This window comes from Antennarius striatus, chromosome 5 (assembly GCF_040054535.1).
Source record: "Antennarius striatus isolate MH-2024 chromosome 5, ASM4005453v1, whole genome shotgun sequence".
Taxonomy (NCBI): domain Eukaryota; kingdom Metazoa; phylum Chordata; class Actinopteri; order Lophiiformes; family Antennariidae; genus Antennarius; species Antennarius striatus.
The window spans coordinates 13,013,538-13,040,220 of NC_090780.1; the positions used below are offsets into that span (position 1 = coordinate 13,013,538).

The 26,683-nt window shown below is 41.5% G+C and overlaps 1 protein-coding gene across 5 annotated transcripts in view; it reads left to right on the forward strand.

Annotated features, from left to right (window-relative positions):
* The window catches only part of celsr2 (cadherin, EGF LAG seven-pass G-type receptor 2), a 57,072-nt gene that overhangs the window by 12,270 nt on the left and 18,119 nt on the right, over positions 1–26,683 (forward strand). For 4 of the 5 annotated variants that reach the window (XM_068314646.1, XM_068314647.1, XM_068314650.1 and 1 more), the window contains exons 2-6: positions 7,135–7,842; positions 16,513–16,735; positions 21,667–21,782; positions 21,882–21,970; positions 26,300–26,457. In XM_068314646.1, the coding sequence (XP_068170747.1) occupies positions 7,135–7,842; positions 16,513–16,735; positions 21,667–21,782; positions 21,882–21,970; positions 26,300–26,457 (1,294 nt within the window). The remainder of the gene's footprint in view (positions 1–7,134; positions 7,843–16,512; positions 16,736–21,666; positions 21,783–21,881; positions 21,971–26,299; positions 26,458–26,683) is intronic. The other variant, XM_068314648.1, reaches the window with a different exon arrangement.

Consider the following 26,683-nt stretch of genomic DNA (forward strand, 5'->3'; position numbering starts at 1 on the left):
GGAAAAAATTTATCATATCATATTTTTACATTTTCCATGAAAATAAAGTAAACTATTTGAACAAGCCACTTACTTATTTTGCACTTTACCAGATCACATGGTTATTAGGGTTTAGTCTCCTGTAGGGTTTAGTCTCTATTGTAGCGTTTAGTCTCCTGTGGGGTTTAGTCTCCTGTACGGTTTAGTCTCTCTGGAAGGGTTTAGTCTCTCCTGTAGGGTTTATTCTCCTGTAGGGTATAGTCTCTTCTCTAGGGTATAGTCTCGCCTGTAGGGTTTAGTCTCTCCTGAAGGGTTTAGCCTCTCCTGTAGGGTTTAGTCTCTCCTGAAGGGTTTAGCCTCTCCTGTAGGGTTTAGTCTCTACTGTAGCGTTTAGTCTGCTGTAGGGCTTAGTCTGTCCTGTAGGTTTTAGTCTTTCCTGTAGGGTTTAGTCTCTCCTGTAGGGTTTAGTCTCTCCTTAAGGGTTTAGTCTCTCCCTGTAGCGTTTAGTCTGCTGTAGGGCTTAGTCTTTCCTGTAGGATTTAGTCTTTCCTGTAGGGTTTAGTCTCTCCTGTAGGGTTTAGTCTCTCCAGTAGGGTTTAGTCTCCTGCAGGGCTTAGTCTTTCCTGTAGGTTTTAGTCTTTCCTGTAGGGTTTAGTCTCTCCTGTAGGGTTTAATCTCCTGTAGGGCTTAGTCTTTCCTGTAGGGTTTAGTCTCTCCTGTAGGGTTTAGTCTCCTGTAGGGTTTAGTCTGTCCTGTAGGGTTTAGTCTCTCTTGTAGGGTTTAGCCTCTCCTGTAGGGTCTAGTCTCCACATAAAGCGTCAGGAGAAACCAAAACGACCTCTGTGCAGAGGCAAAAGCTTCAGGAGGAACAAGTGAATTGTCATAAATTAACCTGTCACACACACACACACACACACACACACACACACACACACACACACACACACACACACACACACACACACACACACACACACACACACACACACACACACACACATGGTCATTAATGTATGTGATTGAAGGCTCCTCCAAGGTCAGTGTTTAATCCTAATTAGATTGAAGTGTGTGTGTTGTTGTCCCGTCTGTGACTGTCCTCAGGTCAGCCCTCTGTGGTGTGTGTGGTCGGATGAATGTGTTGACTCTCTCTCTGAGACAATCAGTGCTTTTTCTCTATTGTGACACCAATTGTAAGGACTAGACAACTGTTCTGCCAGTTTCAGTGTAGAGATTTACAATCACCAAAGTTGTGTTTTGGATTTACGTGAAAAAATTAAAATAAAATATAGGTTTTACTCCAACTTACCTTTGCTAACTTTTCTACAAAGAGCTATTTGTTGGGGATACTCTTTATCTGTAAATAAGATGATGTCTCTTCATAAATAAGTCAATCTCTAATTTCAACAAATCTTTTTTTTAACCCCAACAGATCTCTTAGATAAATCCGAGCCCGGATCTCAGTGTTTGAACTGAAAGTAGGTCTTTGCTTGCTCTGTTCATAAACTCATTAAAAGTCTATGAGTTTGCAGAGGGGCCCACTGGTTGGAGCTGTAGAGACTGTGAGCTGCGGAGATCCACCGACCGTATCCCTCCAAAGTGATTTTTAATTCATGATCTCCCTATTGATCTTGGAAATGGGACCCCAGCTTTCGCTCTTTGATGTAGTGAATCCACGGTGTGCGCTGCACATGCTGCAGCGTAGTGATGCTGACAAAATAAGACAAGCTCTGTTCAACCTTGTTACATTCTTACTAGAACACCCCCCCCCACACACACACACACATACCCACAAAGTGATGCACTTGCAGGGACACACACAGCCGCTTCTGAAGGAACGTCAACCTCTCTAGATCATAGAATAAACACACCTTGTTTGATTGTACCATTCTTAATGCCGTAACATCAGATGTGTGGTTATTTATTGGCTCTCTATTTTTCATGATGGTAAATAATGTGTTTCCTCTCACCACACAAACTGGAGGGTGGTCTCATTGAACTAATCATCAGGAGGTGGAGTCAGAGAGGTTTCCATCCTATAGAGTTAGCCTCATCGGCTACCTAGATGAATTACTCCCCTGTCTTTTAACCCCTTGAAGAAGAAAAAGTGTGATTTTGAAGTATTTAATCAACAATAAGGAAATTTTTGTCATTCTGCAAATAAGCAGTTTATTCTCCACTTAAAGACTGCCTCTGATTGGACCGCGGACATGCAGAGTAAAACCGCATTCATTGTGCACTTCTCTTTATGTCTACTATTTCTGAACAGAGATCATGATCTCACATGTGTAAGCAGATTAAATATCTCACCTCTTATCTGCAGCGTTCACAGCGATGTGAATGAAGTGTGACATCGACAGGATTCTCTGCAGGTTTCCTCAAACCCATCTACGATGCACGTGTTTGCTGCTACATCAGGCTCAGCTTTGCCCAGCCTCTTTCCATCCCTCCTTATCTTTTAAATTCCATTCTTGACACACACACAAAATATTTCCCACTCTGATCTTTAAACAGAGAGAACAGCACATCTTGCTGGTGAACTCTCCAGTAGAGCTGGAGGTCATCGTGCTGTTCATGCCGATGGCTCTGCCCTCAGTATTTTGGTCACACACTCTGTCTGATCTTTATCCACCAGGACTCAGTTGGAGTTTTCTGGATTGAGCTGGAGGATTCAATGTCAACTTTGTGTTCTAATTAGGCCGACCTCGTCGATTTGTTTTTCGGTCTCTGCTTCTCTTACAGCAGCCCCAAAGGCTCGTCACAGGCTTTATGCCAAAAATCCATATATGTTGCTTCAATGATTGACATTTTTTTAATTTCATTTTTGTGTCTTCCTTCTAATAAATTGTTGTACAACACTTGACACTGAGTATCATAAATATTTCAAAAGGCAGTACATTTCCTTTCTCCAAACTTGCAGGCTGATGATTGATGTTTTCTTTGCAGAGGCTTCAGCATCTCTGTAAATCATAATGAGTCAGCTGGTCTACATGCCTGAGACGTGACGTAGAAGATTTCTTGTCTCAGTCGATCTGCCTGTTCTTATATCAGGAAAAGTAGCTGCGTATTAGAATATTAGAGTTTGATTTTTCACAAAGCATCACCCCTTTCAGATGAGAGCAGTCATCCCACAGCCTTGAGCCTCAAGTTTCTCCCAAATGTGTGGATTCTGCCTTTTGATGTGAAGATCATGAAGCTGTTTCCCTCAGACTCAATGGTTCTGTAATGATTAAACCTCCAGAGCTTCAACATACTCTGCTTATATTGACATTTAGTTACCCCACCCCCACCCATCCACCCACACACTCACCCACCCACACGCACACACACACAAGCTCACCAAAACACATACAATGCCGTACACAGCTTGCCAGTCCTGCACCTCAGTGTGTGTTTAATCTTTTCCCTGGCGCCGCTTCCTAGCTGAGAGCATTCCTGGCACCCGGAGGCCCAGAGTGGGTCACACTCTGGGCTGAAAACAGTGTCACACTTCAAAGTTGGCACTTCTTCTCTTTACCAACTAAGCATCCCTCTTTTCCTCCATTTTGGCCCATAGTGGCTTGCTTACTCCCCGTTTCGGAGTGAAGAATCCCTCCATGGAGAATGACCTCTTTGAAGGATGGTCTGGTTCCTTTCAGACCAGATTCTCCTCGCACCCAGTTTCCCAGCGCTGCATCTACAGGATCTCTGCCCAAACTCTCATCCAAGTATGTGGATTGGCCGAGGATGTAATTTAGGCAATGTCTGCCCATACATGTTGCCTAATTTTTAAGAGCTTCTCTTCAATACCAGAAACATTTTTCTGGCTACAGAAAGAGGATCCATTTTAATATGACCTGAATGGAAGGACCTGCACCTGATTATTTGATCAGTCTTCAGTTTGTGATCTTTAATCCGTTTTTATGCAAACATGTCAAAAATATTAATATATAACTAAATTGTCTTTTGGGTTTTTTTTTTGACTGTTTGAACATATAAATGTCATTTCAAGCCTCAGGTGAACTTTGATGTTAATTTTTCACTACATATGTGTCTTGGCTATTTTGTGATCAAACATTTAATTGGCCGACAAAATTACAAACAGAGCAATTACTTACTAGTGACCATGAATAAAAAAAATGGGTGTTTAGTGATCTTAAACACATGTAAATGTTGCTTGGCGAAGTATCCAAGGAATCTACTGTTATATAGGTTTATAACTGATATATAATTTTAATAGATTAAATATTTAAATAAATGTTTCTTAAATTATATTGTTTTCAGTTTGAACACCAGTCTCAAATTGCCTTTTAAAAACTTGCTGTCAGTCTCTTACTGGTGGACCAACCAAACCAATTGAACACAAAGTCTTGACTGCTGCAAAACTAATCCTGACATTTTTATTACAGTTGTTTTCCAACCATTTTGCTCCAGAAGTTAATGAGGCTTGTTTTTCTTTCTCCCTTATCTGGTTAATCAATCTGTGAACACCTGAAACGTTTGTGACTCCCAACGTGGAGAATCATTGTTTAATCATTGATTAATCAACAGATCAATGATCAGTAGACTGACTGATAGTGAAAGTAATTATCAGTTATCAGCGTATCCTGGTGTAAACGTCTTGTCTCCTGGAAACCCTTCTGCTTTTGTCCTAGCTCTGCTATGTTGTATGTTTTCACTTGTTACCGTGTGTACGCAGGTGCGTGTGTGTGTGTGTGTGTGTTTACAGTACAGTGTGAACTGGAGGAGCGACCCTGTTTGTCTCCGTCTTTTGATTTTCCTCCACTTCCTCCACTAAGGCCTGTATTATTACTGAGCTGGAAGCACTTAACTGAGAGCTGGAGGATTAAAGCTGTGTCGAACATGCTCCTCTGTCTCACTTCCTCTATGACCCTCCCTCCTCCTCTTCCTCTTCCTCCCCCTCTCTTGGCTCTATGTGTTTAAACTTGCCTGGTGCCAGAATGGGGATCTGGTAAGTTGGGCAGCGCTGTTTGTTTGTGTGAGTTGTGCTCGCAGGTTCTGCCCTCTGGCCGGCGTCCAGACGCCTGAAACAAAGCGTCCTATTGATGTTTGGAGGGAGTGGTCGAGGCTCGTTATCGTGACACATTTAATTGTGGTTTGATTCTGTTTTGTGTTTGCTCTTCAGACTCTAGAAACATACATAAAATGAGGTCTGCAACCTCAAAGTGAGACATCTGAGAGAAGCATATTTCAATTGCATGAAGGACTTTCACAACGATGCTGAGCAAATGCATCATTGATTCAGATTACAGTATGTCGATAACCTTGTTAGTGACATTCAGCAGCATCCCCGTCTTACTTGTGTTTGTATGGTTTAAGATCAAGCGTGTCTCCATTATAATTGGACATTTCAGTCAGCAGGGCTCAAACCGAGAGGCAGAAAACCAAGCAAGAAAACAGAATTATGGAAGACAGCAGAACCATTTGTGGCTTATTTAGCAAGAGAAACATCTACATTACAAATGGTTACTCCAGGTCTCAAACAGCAATCAATGTACAGTCCTCCTGTATAATAATAACAGACACAACACCGTGGGATTCTACATGACTACAGTCAAACACCACCTCACTACAATGAAAGCCAAAGAAAATAATTGTTCAGAATGTAAAACCTGTGTAGGATCTGCCATCAAAGCATTAAAATGAAACACAAGAAGGTTGTTGTTCAAAGAAATGTTGTAACTGCTGAATGTGAGACTCTAGGGTTCCTCTATGCCCTGCATTATTAAGTAGCATTGCTGCTTCCGGACGAATAAAAGAAAGTGGTGGCGTGAATACAGGCGTGAAATCGCTGATTAGAAACTTGGAATGTACCGAGAGAAAGCACTTGGCACATATTTGTTATCTGTTCTGAAGCATGAGAATAAAAACTAGTTAAAACTTGTTGAAGCCAAGTATATGTGTCAAAAGAAGTGTTATCCATGATAATGTCCATGAAAATATCAATTTGCATATGATTTGTACCATTTTGTGCTTTGAGTCCTTCGTTTCCAGCTGCATTCAGATTCGGTCGCCACATTGTCTGAATCAGTGATCCTGGAGCCGCTGTCCTGTAAATCCTCCAGCATGCACCTACCTGCATCCTGCATTTACTGTAGTAGCAGCTGCTGCATGTGTTGATGCTTCAGTGCTGGGGACTTTGATTTTTTTACACTATACTGAAAAGGATGAAAACATCCTGTCATTTAAAGTGTAGCTCTGTTGTTTATTGGAGGACTACAAGCTACTTACAAGTGGTTTGTGTCTGTTTAAAGCTGGCTGTGTGTTGTTTTCTGTGCCGTGGAGCTCCAGCCAAAAACTATTTTAAACAGTTTTCACATGCTTACACTGATTATGTGTTGCTGTATTTCCATCAATGCTGAAACTGTTTGAAGCATGTATTACTTCATATATGTATGAGTGGCATCACAGAAAAAAACAGGGTTTCATGTGGGTGAGTTGCAACCAAATCCCCGAAATATTTATTCTAAATATTCTTAACTTTAACAAACTGCCTTTGTCATAACTTACGAGTCTGCCTCTTTTTAGAACGAAGTTGATCTCATGCCTGAAGGCGACGCGACGAAGCCAGGCTTCTGTTCTAGGACTAAGTCCTGCTTTTCTGACACCAGTCAGAACATATCATGTATAGTCATCCTTCTAGACGTCATCATCATGACGACGTTGTATGTGGTTGCTTCTTCTCAGTGCTGGCAGGAACTGGCTGACCCTCACCTATAGGTCTCCTCTATGACCCCTCCATTAATACCTGTCTTCATGTTTACCAGCAAATTAAATCTACAATGAGCTGCACTCACTAAATGTCTTGCACTTGTCTGCTCCATGTGGTCACACTGAATTAGGAGAAAAGTTTACCCCCCCCCCCACTGCTTGGACCATCTCACAAAAGGACATAAAGTTGGCGGTTCTCATTTCTGCAAGTGATTTTGCTGTAACCTTTAAAGACTTAGAATGTAAAAGCATAATAATTAGTAAATAAAGGTTAAAAAAACAAATGAAATCAAATAAAAGTAGTCCTGTATGAGTGGATCGCTGATGATTTTGAAATTTGTTTACCAAATTAAAAGTGTTAATATCATTATTGTATTTATTAATCTCTTCCTCTTGTATATTATTCTGGCAGTAATCATTGTTTTTCTCTTCTTACATGTATTTTAGACGGCGTGCATTCAGTGTCAGCCCAGTGTCTTCTCCAAGTCACCATCATCACAGATGAGATGCTGTCCAACAGCATCACACTGAGGCTGGCCAACACCTCGCAGGAGCACTTCCTGTCCCTGCTGCTCGCTCAGTTCCTGGACGGCGTGGCCCGCGTCCTGTCCGCCGCCCCTGAGGACGTCGTTATCTTTAACATCCAAGATGACACCGACGTCAGTGCTCGAATCTTGAACGTCAGCCTGTCCGTGGCTGTGCCTGCGCTGGGTGAAGGACACCAACAACACGAAGGCCCCGGCCCAGCGGGGGCCAGGCCTGGGAGAGGGGCCGAAAGCGGAGGTGGGGAGTACTTTGGGTCGGAGGAGCTCCAGGAGAGGTTGTACCTGAACCGCAGCCTCCTGGCTAAGATCTCCTCCCAGGAGGTCCTTCCCTTTGATGACAACATCTGCCTTCGCGAGCCGTGTGAGAACTACATGAAGTGTGTGTCCGTGTTGAAGTTTGACAGCCTGGCGCCGTTCGTCTCCTCAGACACCATCCTGTTCAGGCCCATCCATCCCATCGCGGGGCTGCGCTGCCGATGTCCTACGGGTTTCACTGGAGACTACTGTGAGACGGAGATCGATCTGTGCTACTCAAAGCCGTGTGGATCACACGGTGTGTGTCGCAGCAGAGAGGGAGGCTACACCTGCGAGTGCTTCGAGGACTACACAGGTGAGATTTACCAAACTGAATGACGGATGAAGTGCTTTTTCTTTTACAGTCTCAGCTTCATTAACCAGTTGACCTCCCACAAATATGATTGTAAAGATCTCCATGTATCAGTAAAAATACGCTGACAGGTCTCTCTTTCACTTTTTATTGCAAATAATAGCAGACATAAGCTGGCTTCTAATTTATAGCAGCAAGAAGTCAATTTAATCATCTGAAAAAAATAGAAGGATGAAGAAGGAATTCGCTTTAAGTTTCTGCTGCATGATAAGACATTTCATCAGGAAAGGAAAAACCAGTGCTGCAACGATGGGAAGGAGAATTGCTATAGGAAATAGATTCTTGTGAGGCTAAGAGTTAATAACATGTGCAATGTAGATATAAGCGTATAATTTTTTTTTAAAAATGTGGTTTGTGTTAGTGTAATCAGTGTGTTGATCAGACAAGTTGCCAGTCAGATCTGTAACAACTGCAAATAGTAAATGCTCACAATTTAATCACTCTAACCTCAGGCTGGTTGAGAAGCTCATCACCTTCTGATTTAACTGAGAACCATGTAAAAAATTCTCAAAAGTCTCAATTTATGGCCACCTTCTGCCTAAAGGCTGAGGCTCAAGTAATCCACAGCCGTTGAGAATTTGTGAAGCACATGCAGATGAGCAGCCGCGTTGTTTGTAGCGGAGTAGATCTGATTTGTCATGACGTTGTTAATCAACTTTGACGAATGCCTTGTCAGACATGCAAATATTCTAAACAAAAATTACATTCATTATATGCATTTTTGCCGTAGTGCTTTTAATTTTAGTAAGGCAATAAAAAACACCAATCATAAATCATAATCAAAAATCCTAATATAAAGAAAATCACCCTTATTGTTACATACAGTAGTCCTTTAACATGTGGAGCCTGGTTAGCGTAAGCCTTCTACGCTCTGTTTGGACAGTCATTGTTTTAGGTGTCTTTCCTAAATGATGTCCAAATAAAAATGTTCCTGTCAATAAGTCTATCCCAGCTCAAAGGTGAAAGGTCATCGGATTTTCATCTCCTCCACAGAGCTCCCATGAGAGCGTTTACATTTGCATCTGTCGTGTTGGTCTCCTTCACAGATTCTTTATTGGACCTGACTCTTCATAGACGTTTCTGTTCAGTGATGACTGTGGCCCTGCAGACAAAGCCTGAGTGTCAACTTATTGATTTGAGAATACGTTTTGCAGTCAGAGCACAGGAAGTGGACAAACAAGCAGAGTCGCTCTGAATTTCTTTAAATATTAGAAGTATTTCGCCTCATTTGAAGGTGTCCTTAGCCCACTTGTTTTTCTTTATTATTTATCAAATGGTGTTGGAATTATTTTAGTCTGGCATCTTTATGCCACACATACTTCACCTCTGTTTTGCTGCCATTGGATAACTGCATACCTGCTTTGTTATTCACTTACATCTTAATTCCCATAGGAATGGGAAGGTTTTGTATCGATGATGAAAAAACTTCTATTTCCTATTTAATTGTTGGACATTCGCAGAGAAATCTTTATTTTGCGTTACTTGCAGTGCATTGCAGTGTTTCTGTCCGGAGTCGTATTGCTGAATGGAACAACAGAAGGAAACGATGAATTATAGATCTCTGCAGATTGGAAAATTGTCCGTTGGCCCTAAAATACCCTTAATATGAAAATGTGGGGCGGCAGTGGCTCAGCGGTAGAGCAGAGGTCTTGAAGACAGATCGCCCAGCCATCGGTGGATCGATTCCCGCTCCCGCCAGAACATCTCCGGAGTGTGAGCTGACGGTGGGAGGCGTCAGCTCACCTCCCAGCCACTGCCGAGGCGCCCTTGAGCAAGGCGCCGTCCCCCTTACAAGCTGCTCTATTAGGGCGCACTCCAGGAAGCTGCTGCCCGTCACTCTGCCTCCCGATGTACAGCTTGATGTTGTGTTTGTATACTAACTGCATGATTCCAGGCCCCTTTGTGTGCTGTGATTGTTTCAGGGGCCTGTACATACATAGTGTGTGAAAAACTAACACAAAAAAATGTAACAAATGTACACCTGAGTGACAAATGTAATTTCCCCTAGGGGATCAATAAAGTGTATCTTCTTCTTCTTCAAATGGATAGAACACAAGCTTCTAGTTGTAGTGATTGTTGGATGCAGAAATGCTAACCACTTGCAAAAATTATTATTCAGGCTCTGCTCCAAAAATTATTCATATCGTCAAAGGGTTAAATTCTGTCTGCTCATTTATTTTACGGTTAAAGGATGGAAAGTAGGGAGCAGTTGAAGGAGTTAGATGAGAGGAATTAAATTTGCTAATTTATACAATATAATATGAGGGAAGTTGCCCTATCTTTCTGTGTGTAATAAGGTTAAGTGGGTCAAACCCTGAATGTTTAATGTGATTCTTAATGTGATTTAAAGTTTCATCTTGTCCCTGAAGCAAAGCTGGTTTATGATATGAACTGGTACAAAGTAGTGAAACACAGGAAGCGGGTTCTTTTGACTTGTGCTGCTGGTGAATGACCACTTCACTTTTCTTTTTTTTTTTTTACAAATTCAAATTTTTATTAAGTACTGATCACATTTGTACCCATTATCAAAGGTCCTCAGTTAAATTGAAATATATGAACAGCAGAACCGTCAGTTTCCACGTCAGTCATCTTTGTCTCGGTAATGGCCTCGCTTCTGCTCTTACTCATCAAACGCTAAAAGGTTTTCGCTTCTGTTTATGAAGACTGAAATAGTGTCTGTGTTTTGGAATGTGTGGGTTCAGTCATTCAGGGCTCAGGTTGAGTGGCACTCACACGTTCTTGTGCACAGCTGTGGGTGTTGAAGCTGAACTACAGGTGCTTTTAGAGTGAATTGGCAGAGATGTGAGTGAACGCGTGAGTGGGTGATGTGGGCGTACTTCCATTTGCTTACACTGGAAGCAGCATTAAGTACTAGTAGTAGATACAGACTCAGGTGCTATTAGATCCAGAATGTCGGCCCGTTGAGAGATTTTGAACGTAGGTATGAAGTTAATGATTTTTAGATAAGCATCTATTTTCCTCTGTGACCTAAAACTTCCACTGTTCAGCTCAGTGACCGTTGAGTTCACTGGTCATACTGGGGGGGGGGGGGGGCTTTGGGTGTGTGTGTGTGTGTGTGTGTGTGTGTGTGTGTGTCTCGTGGACTGTGGGTGTTGCCAGATGGTAGCAGTAAAAGCCTGCTCCATCTCCTGATGAATGATTTGGGTGTGTTCCAGCCATTCTGTGGATGAGCATCTTGTTACGTATGTTCCTGTTGAAGACGTGCACCAGAAAGCATTTGATCGTTTCTATTAAAGGCTCAGACTTTCTTTGTGAAAACACACAAATCGTCCTCCACACGTTTGCGACGTTCACCAGAGACCCACTGAGTTCCACGTCTCTGTGACTCATTCACTAGTCGTGAACATTTCTATGCAATTCTGATGTGCAGAAGTGCTTTTGGAACAAACACCGGTGAATAGTCACACCTCCGCTTTTCCCCTCATGTCTGTGTTTGATATCCACACCCACAAGCATGTAAAGTCACTAGAATCAGCCTCTGAGAGACGACATGAATATAAATATCTTTGCCAGACACATGGAGTGTTTTTAATATTAGTGCTTAGAGCCTGTTGTTTGTAATCAGACACACCAACCTCCACCGCTTCAGCCTGATCCCCACGCAGGTGCAGAATTCAGATGTAAAATGTATGGGGTGTTAGGATCATTTTAAACACTTAAAAATCTTATAAGTTCGTTGATGAGGATCCTGCGTGTAATGCTGATCTGTCACATCTGGACACCTGAGCAGGTTTATGAGTCAATAAAGTATTTATTTGAAGGTTTTATTCCTTTTTTTAGTTAACAGTAGGGGTGTGTGATAAAACTAGTGTACCAATTTGCACAAGTACAAAATAAAGAGAAACCATTCTGAAGAAATTATACTATTTATGTCCAACAAGACCAGTATAAAAGTTGTCAGCATATAATTTTCTTTACTTGTGTGAGCTCTATAAAAACATTATTTTGAAGAGTATCTTAAGGTAAAATCAGAAATAGTACTTCCATTGATGGCACCAGGATATCCTCTTATGTATTTTCTGCAGTAATACTGTGATACTGAGTGTATTTAAGATTTACAGCCTTAGAAGCAAATCACTTGTAAGTTAGTAAACTCAGATTGTGTGTGAAGAAATATTTCAACAGAAAGGTGCATCTGTTGTTTTGGGCACTAAATGAATCTGACTGATCAGCTTTTGAACGCCTTGTGTGTCGCTGGTGGAGATTCTGCATCGTTCAGTGTGAACCCTCCTGTCAGCCTCCCTGAACTTTTTATTGTCAGTGTGTTTGGGGTGGATCCACTCACCCGATGATGTCATCTGTTACCTAGCAGCCCAGACACACCTGGTCAGGTAATGTGAGAGGATTAGAGGAGTGTTACACCTTCTGATAATGATGTCCTAATGTTAAATTATAGAACATCTGATGACTGAGCAACGCTTTAGAATGTTAACTGGTCTAGTATGAATTTATGCAGCAATGGATTACTGATGTTTTTCGTTCAGTAAGCCAAATAAATGCATGTTGGGTTTATTTGTCACAATTTGTTCATTCTCTCTCTATGTGAAGGTCCTCTGAGATCAATCCATGATTAGCTAGGAGAGCCAGTAAATTATACAAATACAATTATACAAATTTTTATATGTACTACAGTCTGCTTGTAGGATTGATGTTTGAGAAAAATAAACATTTGCTAATGGGTAGGCATGGAGGTTATCTTAATTTATGTTCCATAAATGGATTTGTTTTAATGCTTTGTGATGCTTTTAATTTACATTTACAAATTGATGTTTGTTCATCCAAACCAAAGATAACCAAAGAATAGATCTCAAATGTGAATTACCTTTATGAATAATCTGCATTTTCATATAACGGCTATGTGTGTGTGTGTGTGTGTGTGTGTTGTGTGTGTGTGTGTGTGTGTGTGTGTGTGTGTGTGTGTGTGTGTGTGTGTGTGTGTGTGTGTGTGTGTGTTCATAGAGTATATACATAGAGCAACAGAAAGATTTACTGAAATGTGAACCTTTTGTTCCTGTTGGAATAAAAATGGGATTTTAGTTTTTGATTTGCTGCATTGATGATTCATGCTGGCAGTAAATCCGGGGCGTGGGCACTGGGATGGACTTACAGAGATGTGCAAATAGAGCAGAAATGTGTTTAAATTATTGATCGGGACATTCAGTAGAGTTGTGACTGTGAGCCCATCCCTGCCCAGCGATGAAGCTCACCTGGCAACGTAGAACTGTTGCTCCTGAGGATCCGTGGAGGAGACATCCCAGAGGGACAAACAGTGTGTGGACGGGTATCAGAGTGTTAGACGGTAACTTCTTTTTACCATAATGTGGTGTTTAAAGTGGATTTTCCACAGTAAAGCATATCTCTGTTTCATTGCGACTCCACACATTATGTTCAATGCAGCTGTTTGCTGATGTAATGTTTGACCACTTCTTTAAGAAACATGTAGGTTTACTGCAAACAACAGGCTGATGAATTAACAATGAGCTTCACAGCTATGTAACAGCAAAGCTTTTTATTTTGCAGCCAGCTGGCCTGCAGCACGTGTGCATCATCAGAGCACAAGAGAAAGAAATAGCAGCAAACTGCTTTGGGATAATTTCCCTCTCTGCCATGTTGTTTCACCATGTAGGTGGAAATGTCATGTTTAAGCTTTAACTCCACTTCAAAACAGAGCGTACCTGTAAAGTCATCGTAGGTGGGCTTATGTTCACATATCAGTAATTTGTGTTTTATATATCAGTGGGTTGAATCACTGGAAATCAAATCTAGCAAGGCCCTCAGGGATGTGAGACTGAACATACAAGTCAAAGAAACTCATTAATAAAACCTTTAATAACAAAAAGTTCACCGTATTGAAGTTAAACAATAAGCTGTCAGTAAATCTTTAACAGGTTTGAGCTCGATGCTCCGCTGCTTTCTTCTGGGAGGTCAACAGTTCGTTGAAGGTTTTGTTTCCTGTGAAATTAAGCTCTAAGCAGGCAAAACAAGCTTCACTAATGGAGGACACCAACCAGCTGCTGGCCGACATGTTAGTGTTAATATAAAAAATTTATATTTAGACCCTGATGGTGTCTGAAGATTAAAGAACAATATATTTAAACTGTCTTTGGCGTTTTTGACACAGAGACAGGTGATGATATGCTTCTGTTTTGAGATATTCATGTTTCATCTAGCGTTCCAAATGTATGTATATTATGTACCCATCACCACTACTATAATTAAAAGTTTACTATCAGAAAAACAGAGACGTAGACCAGTGGTCCCCAACCCCTGGGCCGCGGACCGGTAGCGGTCCGTGGGTCATTTGATACCGGGACGCACAGAAAGAAAAAATAATTTACATCCGTTTTATTTATTTCGGAGTCTGAAAGATGTTTAATTTTGAAAAGTGACGTCTGTGTGGAATGACGCACAGACGATTGCAAGCGTCTGTCTTGCTTGACAGGTCCTGGTCATGTGACAGATTACCCGTAAATTAAGTGCCCACAATTGCGCCAGTGCTCTGGATTATAGTCAGGGCAGATTATCCCGAGATCGCCCAAAAAGTATCAATAACCCTGCTTCCATTTCCATCCATTTTTATGCTTTATAAAACATCTATGTCGGAATTTTTGTGGGTTTGGAACGGATTAGGGCATTTGCATGGAAAACTTGTCTCTACTTACGTAATTTCTTCCGGCACCAATTAACTGACTTGGTAGAGTGGTACCTCTACAACTTCGTAAGTAGAGGTACCACTGTATTTCAAAATAAACCTCATCAGTGCAGTCACTGGAATCGAGTTTTTAATATATAATTATTTCTTACAATTATTTCGTTAACAAGGATGTTGATTATCAATTCATGAAAAAAAGTTTTTTATTGTCTGTTGATGTCTGCATTTTACATAAAACCACTGCTGATGATTTATTATTAGTCTACAGCTGTCCTGGTGTCATTAACGATTATCAAGCAAATGAAGACCGGTCCGTGAAAATATTGTCTTAGATGAAACCGGTCCGTGGTGCAAAAAAGATCGGGGACCACTGACATAGACCATATCCTTCACCCTGGTCCAAAAGTCTCCTTTGTTAAAATAAATCCAAATTCTAAATATTAACCTAACTTAATGTGTGATGTTCCCAACCTACCACTAAGTTTCACGAACAGAACAAAGAGAATAACCCTTGAACTGGTTCCATGAAGGTCGGTGTGTTTGTTTTTGTGGAACGTATGAACAAACAGACAGACGGTAGGGAAAACCTACTAGAACTCTCTAGGAAAAGGTAGTAAATGTTCTGTGTGTCAGTGGTGTGTGTGTCAGTGTTACAGCAGCGCTGTAACACACTGACAGAGATCTCACTCTGACTGAGTGGCTTTGACACAGATTCCTGCTCATGCATGGAGGACTTTACAGTCTGGCCCGAACAACGACTGCAACCTCCCAAGTGGAGCATCCAGAAAAATGGGACAAGTGTGATGGAGGAGGAGGAGGAGGATGAAGGCCCTCCATTGTCTGCACACCCCTAGAACACTACTGCACTGCTGTTTGTTGTTTTAGTCGTTGTCGCCTGTCACACTCACAGCTTAGCTCGGTGTGCTCCGTTACTGCGGATAATGACTGATTATTGTGTACTTGATCCTTTTCAGTTAATCTCTATAATCAATCACCTCATCATCAGGAGCTCTCAGGAGAAAGCATCAGTGGAACCTGAGAGGACATTAAACTATTATTTGTTTATAAGATAAATACAGGTCTGAACACCTGCAGCCATGAAGTGGTTTTGGTCAATAGATAAAAGACTTTGCATGCTATTTTGTCAGTAGTTATTAAAGTCATATTCCAAACACAGATGCCTCCAGCTTCTAAAATGTGAGGTTTTGTTGTTACCTGACGTATTGATCAGCTAAACATTATTAGGGTTTGGTTTGCTCGGCCAAACCCCGATAAGTTGCATAAGTTGCACTGACTGACCTCTACCACTACATTGTCTTAATTTTCTTGTTAAAAGGGTTAATTGGGAGACAGATTCTGCGTTTGAGTTGCAGACACAACTTCTCTTTATGTATCAAACATCTGTCCAATGTGAACAAACTGAAAGCCATCATCTGGAGACACCACCTTATGTGGACTGCAACTATTTTTTCAAAGTCAGAACACTTCAGCTCTTCCAACCCTCTGCTTTGAGACATCCCATTTTCCCATTGAATTTTAGATGAAATACTAATTGCAACCGTGTCCTCAGACGGAGGATTTTCACATCAGACTGGTGTGAACAGAAAATCTGAATTTAGACTGTTGTACTCGCTGTACAGCTGAATGTGAGATACCGATGTTAGAATTATTTTCATCCACTTGCATTATACACACACACACACACACACACACACACACACACACACACACACACACACACACACACACACACACGCACGCATAGTGTATATCTATAGGTGGATAATGTTACACCTCTATATAGTCAGCTCCTGTCGGTAGCTAACAGCACAGTCCCTGAGGAGACAACCACAGGGAATTCTGAGGTGATGCTTCTTGTCACAGAAAATATTAGTCCTCATTTCTTCCTCCTCTTCCTCTTCCTCCCTCTGTGTGTACAGGTGAGCGCTGTGAGCTGTCGTCTCGATCCGGACGTTGTGCTCCAGGGGTGTGCAAGAATGGCGGCTCCTGTGTCAACCTCCTGGTCGGCGGGTTTAAGTGTGATTGTCCTCCGGGCAGCTACGAGAAGCCCTACTGTGAGATGACCACTCGCAATTTCCCCCCTCAGTCCTTCCTGACCTTCAAGGGCCTCCGCCAGCGGTTTCACTTCACACTCTCTCTCACGTAAGCACCTGCTACAAGTTAGAGCTCAGCTGCATCCACTGCACCGCTCCATCACCGATCCGATCCACTCTTCAGATGCCCACACATCTCCACCTGTACTCCCTCATCTCACATTTATGTAACCAGTAGGGTGTTTAATAGCAACAACTGGCCCACTTTGCTGTAAATACACATCTTTTGCTCAAAGCTGTAGCCTGTTGGAGGTGTGTGTACTGTATTGATATTAACATCTGAATTCAGGTGAGCTGCAGGCTCTGTGTTTTTGGAGAGGAGCTTTACATAACATGAGTCAGAGCCAGAACAGGCTTCTTCTCCAAAGGGACGCCTGCAAGAGGTTGAGTGTCAGCAGTCATTATATGTCTAATAATGTTTATGTAAAGCATCATTCTACTAGGTCTGTAGAAACATGAGATGTTTGAATGGACAGGACCCTAACAATCAACTCTGTATGGAATGGAGTTCATTTGTCTATAGAAGAATATAAGTATCCAACATCAGTGTGGGTTAAACTATCCAGCCCGAAATCACAGGTTATTCCCAAATGATTCACCTTTAATGCCGCAACATATGACAGATGATACTTTGATCCCAAATTTTTGTATTGAAAATTAGCATAAAGATAGTATAGTAGAAAATAATGAAAGCTCAGACAATATTTTCTTCTCTTAATTATACAATTAGCAAATTTTATTTAAAAAGATGATTAAATTTGTCCCTCATGTCCAACATGCTGCTGGAGCCGATGACTAACTTGCTTAATTTAACTCAATACACACAACATAGCTGTATTTTTAAAAAAACTTTTTATTATGATTTCTTTTCAAAACAGACCGACATGAAATTAACTGAAGAACTTACTGAATAGGGGTATGTTGCTGCTGTTGCATTAGCATTGTTGCTAATGCAACAAGTTAATGCAAGTTAAACCAACACACTGCTGGTTGTAGCTTCATATTTACAGGCTTGAGAGTGGAATCCGTCTCTTCAGCTGACATTGGGAACTTATTTCCCAGAATGTTAAACTACAGTATTCCATATTAGAGGATTATTGGAGGTAATACTGACTCCCTTTTATTGTAGGTCCAGGTAAAACATCAGCAAATGAAAAGTAAAGGTCAGGTATTTACAGACAGAGCACTCCCTGAGGAAGTGATGCAGATTGATGCAGCGACATCACTGCAGACACTGGTGTTTAGTCTGAGAAATGGAGGCGGAATCTCAGAGTTAGCAATCAGTAAAAAATAAAAAAAGATTTCACGCCATTTTCCTACATCAAAAAAGCCGCTATCTGACTCATATATATTAATTTAATCAGTTTTAAAAATTGTTAATTTTCTTTTATTTTCTCCTCCAGTAGCGCCAATAAATTCAATCATGATCCAACATTTAATAATGGAAGTGAAACAGGTTGAGAAACTGAAGTTGAAGCTTTCAGTGTGGTTGAGGTGTGTGCTGACAGGAAGGACTTCAGGAAGGAGCAGATGAGCTGTGAAGACTCAGCACTTGTAGAAGAGCAGGCCTCACAATCTGCATCGCCTCTCTATGTGATGAAACTCAATCAATGATAAAAGCGATCTGTTTTGTTCGGTATCTATCACAACAAGTGACAACAAGTATCATCACTCCATCGGTATCACAGGGAGTGAGTTCTGCCATGTTGTTGTGATCTTTGTCGTTCGTGTCACCTGAGACGGGCTTGGCAGGAGTGAACACTCACAATAACTGCCAGTGGAAATAATATCCCTCTTGTGAGCTTTATGACCTCCGTCTTTCAGCCAGGTTCAGATGACAGTCTTTTTTGATTGGGAACTGCTCAAACCAGTTTTGTCAGTGGTCTATATTTCACAGGCAGGTCACAGGAGCAGTGAAGGTGTTGGTGTGTAAAAGGTGCCGATACTCAGAGCCTGAGGTGGGTGAGGTCAGCGGCTACCTGAGCCTCACAGATCAGGTTCCCTCAGTAACAGCTTCTGTTATGACGAGCCACTCAGGACGTGGATCTTGTTCACTCAGAGTGACGGATAATTTTAGGTCTGTGGCCGTTCAGCTCTGCTGCTAACATTGAGATTTCACAAAATGTGAAATGTTGTGGGATCAGCACAAGCTATGTTTAAACTGTGTGGAACTGTGTTAATGACTCGACTTAGACAGGAGCACATGTTGAATAAGACGAGTCTGTATCCGTTCCCGTGATAGACGTCAGCATCAACATGCTAATAGACTACATTAACATACTACATTGTGACGCTGATACGCTCACGTCAATCATATGCTCTTTTTACCCTCTATCCTGTCATGTTGCCATAGGTATTAGTTTTCAAAGCTGTGTTAAATAGTACAGATGATGCTGATGGATTGTGGGTTTTCAGTTATGATACCATATACTGTACCAGAATACTGATAAAATAAAAATGTTGAACAGATTATTTTAAACAGTTATTAGAATTTAATTTATTTGGAACATAAATGTCTGACAGATATGATTCCAATGTAACAAACACTGCAGGAATTTTAAGTACTGTACATTATTGGAAAACCTGGAAAAAAAATTCAAATTAAATTGGATTCTCTACTGTTCTGTGAATATTAGGCATTGATGAACTAATCTTGGCACTATATTGCCAGGTTTAAACAGAAGAGGAAAGTGTAACACCATGACATGAGCAAACCCCCAGTGAAACCTTAAATAACATAAAACTATGTGGAAGACGAAACAGAAACAACAGGCATTAAAGCAAAAAATGTTTTTTTGTTCATCATTTATCCATTATTACAATTATTGGCTACAAGAAGAAAGACCGAGCTGCTGGTGATGCTTCATCCTCTGTGGACCGTGATTGTTTTTACATTAGTTGTTCGGAATTTTCGGTCTGTGTTTTTAAGTATTAGACCAAAGGCAGTTAATTCCATGTAATATAAATTTCATTTCAAAGAAACTCTGTATCTTTATTTCATACGTAAAGCTGTGAAATCAATGGGGGGGGGGGTCTTTTTTTTCCTCTTTGCTGCACACATATTATGCTTGGCAGCATGCTCGCATAGCGTGACATGGTATCCTAGATAAGGGCAGACTGGTTGTTATTTTAAGTGATGGGTGTCTAATATGTCACACACAGTCAGTATTTAGCTCTGGTTGAGTACTCTCATAGTTCAGAGCGCTCAAGGGGGCAATCTGGACAAGCCTTTTAAATTGATCCATCACAAAGTAGAACATGAGCACCAATAGACACCAGATCATAATTCTAGTTGGCATTCAGTATTTCTTAGCTGATATATTATCTCCAATTGCTCTGTCTGTGCTCTGTCTCTGCTGCTTGAGCATCGGCATCCTCTTCCCTCTGAGGCTGTGATGATAGTTTTTCTCAGTAAGCAGGTCAGCGGTTCCGTGCCCCCTGGCTCCTCTCCAGCTCAAGAATTCTGCAAAAACAGCATCATTTACAGTAGAGCCTCAAACCATCAAGGCTGAAAAAGGGGTGGGGGGTGTTGCTCACTCAGTCTGAGAGTGTGGATAGATTTTTGGATCTAAAAAATGCTTAGCAGGAAATTGCAGCTTTGTTTGATTAAAATAAACGAAGACATTTGTTCTAATGTTGCAAAATACGAATTCAGTAGTCCTTCTGATAAAAATGAAGCTGGAACAACAGAGTCCAGGAAGTCACACATGCCTCTCAGTCAGCAGATGGGCACAACATTGTTCGGTCCCCTTGAGGATGGATAATGAATAAATCTGGGAATTTGTGCTGATTTTTTTTTTCTTATAACCCATTTTTATTCAGAATCAGATTTATAACCACAGACCACAGATGACAGGTAAAGCTTGATATTTTTAAACCATGTGCTTTGCCACAAAATGAGATTTAGGTGTTGTTTACCACCTGGTTCCAGAGTCTGAATCATATGTCTGCAGACATATTGAAACATACATTAATATACAATGATCATGCAATGCGATGCCTCTGGATGATGCGGTTGCAGCTTCAAGGTGCAAAGAGCAATCTGCCGCTGAGGCTGGGGATGCAGCAATAGCAGCTGTGTTTTCTCTACCATAAGAAAATGAGTTTTGAAGCTGTCATTGTTATTCTGAACGTCCTTTCTGTGTTTTTCACAGCGATGCTTCGACATTGCCCCAGTTTTCTGTCTCTGTGTCGTTGTGTGTTGCACTGTGATTTCTATTCATAGCATGCAGATTCGACATTCCTTCATTATTTTCCCTCTGACTTGGCCTTGTGCTCATGATTAAGCTCATTATCTGTTCAGTGATCTTTGGTAGACCTTGGTATTGTTAAATGTTGAGCACATCTTCATGATGGTACGCTGCACCTGACACTGTATCGCAGCGTGGGGGCAGGAGCACAACATGAGCACAGCGTGAGAGAGAGGCAAGGTGAACGTGAGTGGATGTATAGATATGTTTAAATAGGTCAAAGCAGACTTCTGCCCTCTTTATTTCCTGTTTGTTTGATGTACAGGATGGACTGATAGAATACGCTGCTTTACATTAGATCGTTGTGTTAAAAACTGTGACCATGCTTTAATTTAAATAATTTAAAGTAAGATTCTGATTCTGATTTGTCACTCATGTATTCCTAATTCATTAAATTTCATTTCCTAAAATCAAATCACAATTTTTTTACATATATTAATTTTTTTAAAATTCTATTTTGAAAGGATTATCAACAAATACACCCAACATGTCCTGTACTTACAGTAAACCGTGCCAAATTATATCACTGATTTATTACTGTTTTAATAGTCAAAGGACAATAAATTAGCTACTTAGACAATTCCTGTACTGTATTGCTATAAAATAAATCCAGATTTTAATTCACAAAAGGAACTAAGTACCTGAATAGAGCAATGATGAAATTGTGGGATGACAAATGTAATTCAATTCAAATGTCTTGGGGTTTTTTTGGGGGATTTTTTTTCTTCAGATTTGCTACCAAAGAGCCCAACGGTTTGTTAATGTACAACGGCCGCTTCAATGAGAAACACGATTTCATCGCCATGGAAATAATCAACGATCAGATCCAACTCACCTTCTCTGCTGGTAGAATATTTTTTATCATTGTAATCTGAACTTCAAATGCTTTATGCATTAAATGTCATTGTTGTCCTGATTGTTCACTTTTTTTTCATTGTTACCCAGGAGAAACCAAAACCACAGTTTCACCGTATATCCCTGGAGGTGTGAGTGATGGCCAGTGGCATGTGGTGGATGTACACTACTACAACAAGGTACCAGCTGGAATGAAAGAGTTTCAAATGTGTTTTAAATGAATATATACAGTATATATTATAAATAATATAAACCATCTACAGCTGCTAATACAGAAACATAAATGTTGAGCGCTCAGTGCGTTGCGACCCTTCATGTAGCAGCAGCTTATTTGTATAAATCAGTTTTCTGCTGCCGATGACAGACGGACGTTGGCTTCAGGACATTCATAGAGAACTAACTAGCAGTGGTGTGTGTGAACCAGACTGCAGACAGGAAACTCTTGGCTGTGTGACGGCGTTGTGCTGCTGCTCTGGTAGATTAAAGAACCACCGCTGACAGGCCGGTGATCTAGAGAAGAACCAATGAGGGAGGGCGGGCATGAATGCATTGAGGCTTCAGAGTGGAATGGAGGTGTTTTTCCAGACATGCTCTGACTGGACTGTGAATTGTTAATTAACTGTTGATTAATACTTGTCTCTATAAAACATCACAACAGCTCAATCACTGTAGAAATGTGTGGAGATGTTGTCTCTATCAGTGCTTTCCCAACCAAGACCAACACACAGGATGTCACATTGTACTCTACTGAGGAAGTCACTTTGCATCATAAAGATGTTGCCAGGCAACTCCCCCGCTGATCACATTTTCTATTCAGTGTCTGTGATAGCATGGCTATGTCAGATTTTAGCCAGAAGAAGTGTTGCAGGCGGGGGATTGTGTCAACTTGGAGATAGAAAATAGTTGTCAACGGCAAGAAGATGGAACAAAACTGTAAAGTCAACTCACTCTTTAGTGTCGATTGTTCTGGATCTTAGACGACGACTGTGTGTTTTACGTGTACAGTAGAGATGTTAAAGAAGCAACATGTACATGTTTGCATCTGTCTTCTGCAGGTTGGTATTAATGCAAAAAAGCTGGATTCTCACTGATTGTCATGTCACATGGTCTAGCTGTCATAAACTCCTACTAACTGGATTATTTATTACTGTCTTCATACTGAGCTAAAGGAATCCTTTGTCAGCAACATCACCAGTATGGTGCTGATGGTCTAACTGCTCCAATGCTCCACATCCTGTGAGCCTCTGAGGTAGAATCATGGCTCCTCCCACTGGAGGTATCCCATGGTAGCCCATTCTGACCCGTCCCTGTCCGCAGGGGGTGGGACAGGGTGAGTCGGGGAAGGGAGGGAGGCATTTTAGATTGAAATGTGGCTTTCAGGATGGCGGGGGACTGTGGAGAATGGCAATGACCGCTGCCTTTGTGTTTGTCTCTGCTTCCTTTGGGATCATGGGCAGTGAATGATGCGGCCCCGGGGTAGGTGCCCCTCATTCTCTGTTCTCCAGTCAGGACAGAATTGCAGAGCAGGAGAGGAGCGAGAGGAGGGAAGAAAAGCCAAGAGAAGTATTGACTCAGGCTTTGAACAGGGACGCGGCGCTTCAGGGCCGAGCCCTCGTGTTGCTATGGTTTTTCCAGCCAATCTTAGATCCCATATTTGTGTTCCTTGCCGCCATCGTCCTCCCGCCCGACCAGTGTCACCCTCTGTGACATGCAACTCATATTCCCAAAATCCCCTGTAGTGGCGAGTGAGAGCACTGCTCAATGTGTGCTTGAGTCAATATGTGTGTTCCAATCACCGCTGACAGGACAGGGTTTTGTGCAGCCGAGAGACGTCCTGACAGACGGTCATTATTAGAGAGTCAACAGCCGTGACTGATGACAGCAGAGGTCAGCGAAAGGAGCGTCCAATCTGGAGCCATGCCTGTTTCACAGCTCTCACAACACAAAGGGAAAACTGTGGAGAAAAAAAGCATGTCGGCTGTTTTTACCTTTGGGAATTCACATTCCGTGTTTGCTTGTTTCATCATCAGCAAATTTGTAACAAACCTGCTTCAATGAACATTGGCTGAACAGTCTGAACCACCTTCAGCGTCTCTTTGCACCTACTTAACATTCAGTGTTGACCTGTAAGTGATGGGATTTCCTGTGGGAACAACACTTGATAACAGTTCCTGTTGTCCAGGAGCTGGGTTCAGTCACCTGAACTTCACAATCTGGCTCCTTCATAATGAAGAGTGAAACATCTCAGCTGTTCCCATCCTTACTTTATTCAGTCTAGAGTCCAGGATGTAGCCACAAATCTCCATCCACCTTGTCTTATTATGGATAAATTATTTTTCTTTGTCAAATATCATATTGTTTAGTATTCAGTTTTGCATAGACCTGCAGGAGCCTCATAGTACTGACACTAATGACATGTCATCAGGATGTCCATGTGTCTGTTTGTGTAGAAATACATAAAATGTAAGAAAAGGTCTCAGGAAGAGAGTTCCTTAAAACTTGGCTCCATTAGATAATCTGATTATATTTTGGTGGTCAAAGGTCAAAACTGTTGTGAGGTCCCATCCATTGAATGCGATATCTCAGTCCGCCTGGAGGGAGTCACATCTGCCACAAAAGTCTGCTTGGACTCAGTAGTCAAAGGTCAAGGACGCTCCGACCACAGAAAGTACATTTTGGGTAATAATACGAGAATTCATACATAAATTATGATCATTCTCAAAAGAAAGTGATGGCATTTTACTTGCAAAAGTTCAGCTTCGCTGAGATGCCGTACAAAAAAATCTTCTTTATTATTCTGAGCCATGACTCCAGAACACAAAGTTCAGTTAGGACCATATTTCATGTTTGGTTGGCAACTGAACCGGTAACAATAATCCACGTTGAAACTGTAGTGATCCTATTTATCTTCTTTGTGCCGCCATCCTGCAAACAACAATACTAATACCTTTTTAGTAAATTCTTTCCGTCTCAAACTGTCTTGTATCAAGAAGTGTTTACATGATGATTTTGCTCACATAATCAGATGAAATTTTATTCCTCTCATTCACGTCTAACAACATACTGTATAGCGATCACAGGACGCAAAGTGAGCCAGAATTTTACTGACTTCACTCCTTATTTTAAAGAGTCATTTTATTAGCGGTTCACAGATATAATCTACTCAATAAGAAAACCATGTGAGATTCATTTAATTGCAGCAGAGCCTTGGGCTTGAGTTATATTTGTCATTACTGTATTGCTCCTCAAGGAGTTTATTCGTTTTAATAGATGTTGCACCAGCCACTAAATTTACACTAAACTATAAACTAACCCAAGCTTTTTGAGCCTTTAAATGAAAGGACAGACAGTAGACCAGGCAAACATCGTTCCTGATGCTCATATTAATTTTATCTGAGTAATTAACAGATAAATATACGATTAATGTCTCGTTTTCAGGCCATCAGCTGTACTCCAGCTCTCTTAGCAACCCCTTCTCTAATTCCTGTCTTAAACCTTGTCACCGGCTGACGGCTCGCGGTCCGTCCTCGCCTGCAGGCAGCTGTGAGTGGAGATGTAGGCTCACGACGCCAGCCTGAACCTACACTAAAGGTTAATGTGAGCCCTACGTGACCTCAGAGCAACGGCCCACTTTGAACAAAGGTCACAACCTTTTATTGACAGGATGATCTTTTTCTCCCCCGCAGATCCCTCCCCCTTTTCTTGCACCCCCTATTGATTTCTCAGACAATGGAAAAGATCCTTTGTCGATGGGGACGATGTCCTGCAGAGAGCAAGCTCTCTCTCTCTCTCTCTCTCTCTCTCTCTCTCTCTCTCTCTCTCTCTCTCTCTCTCTCTCTCTCTCTCTCTCTCTCTCCCTCCCTCCCTCCCTCCCTCCCTCCCTCCCTCCCTCCCTCCCTCCCTCCCTCCCTCCCTCCCTCCCTCCCTCCCTCCTCTCTCTCTCTCTCTCTCTCTCTCTCTCTCTCTCTCTCTCTCTCTCTCTCTCTCTCTCTCTCTCTCTCTCTCTCTCTCTCTCTCTCTCTCTCAAATATATTTTCTTATCACCAGTCTATTTATAAATGCTGTGTGACAAAAATAACTTAATCTTAAAAATAGAAGCACATCATTTGCTGTTTTTTAGTAACTTTTTCATTATTTTATTATTTAATTTGGTGTCTACACTGACAAACCTTTTCGGAATTCTCAAAAGAAATGACACAATAGGGTGATGACAACTTTTCACTTATCTAAATTAAACTATTTTATTCCTAATCAATGCTCATTCAGTGGAAATAGTGGTATTATTCTGTATTATTCTGCTCATTGTTTCAATGCAAAAGGGCTAAAATACTGAAGGGATGTTTAATTTGAGTGGCTAAGAAAGATGAAACACATTTCTTCAGGTTGTCACGTTTCCACAGAGACTTCAGTGTGTCTAATATAACAGGACGTTATTGTCTGACCAGAGGCTCCACTGAGGCATCCTGTAAATTCTCTTGACGTTCATGAGATTGTTTTTCAATTCACAGCCCATCTTAAACCAGGCCGGTCTGCCGCAGGGCCCCTCAGACCAGAAGGTCGTCGTGGTAACGGTAGACAACTGCGACACCTCTGTGGCCCTCAGGTTTGGCCACATGATTGGGAACTACACCTGCTCAGCCCAGGGCAGCCAGACAGGATCCAAAAAGTAAGGACAGGAATTTCCTAAATAACCTTTTGGTCTTGACCTTACTTCACTCCCGATTACGTCTGTATTGAGTTCAGTATTATTCTGGGTCACGTTCATTGCAGCGACTCAGACAACAAAAGAGTAAACTTGTTCTGAACTGAAGTTTCACATCTCGTGGGTTTTGGCTAATCTTTGCTTTTTCCTGTTATTGGGATGTTTATCCTTGTTTTCTGTTTGCCTGCCC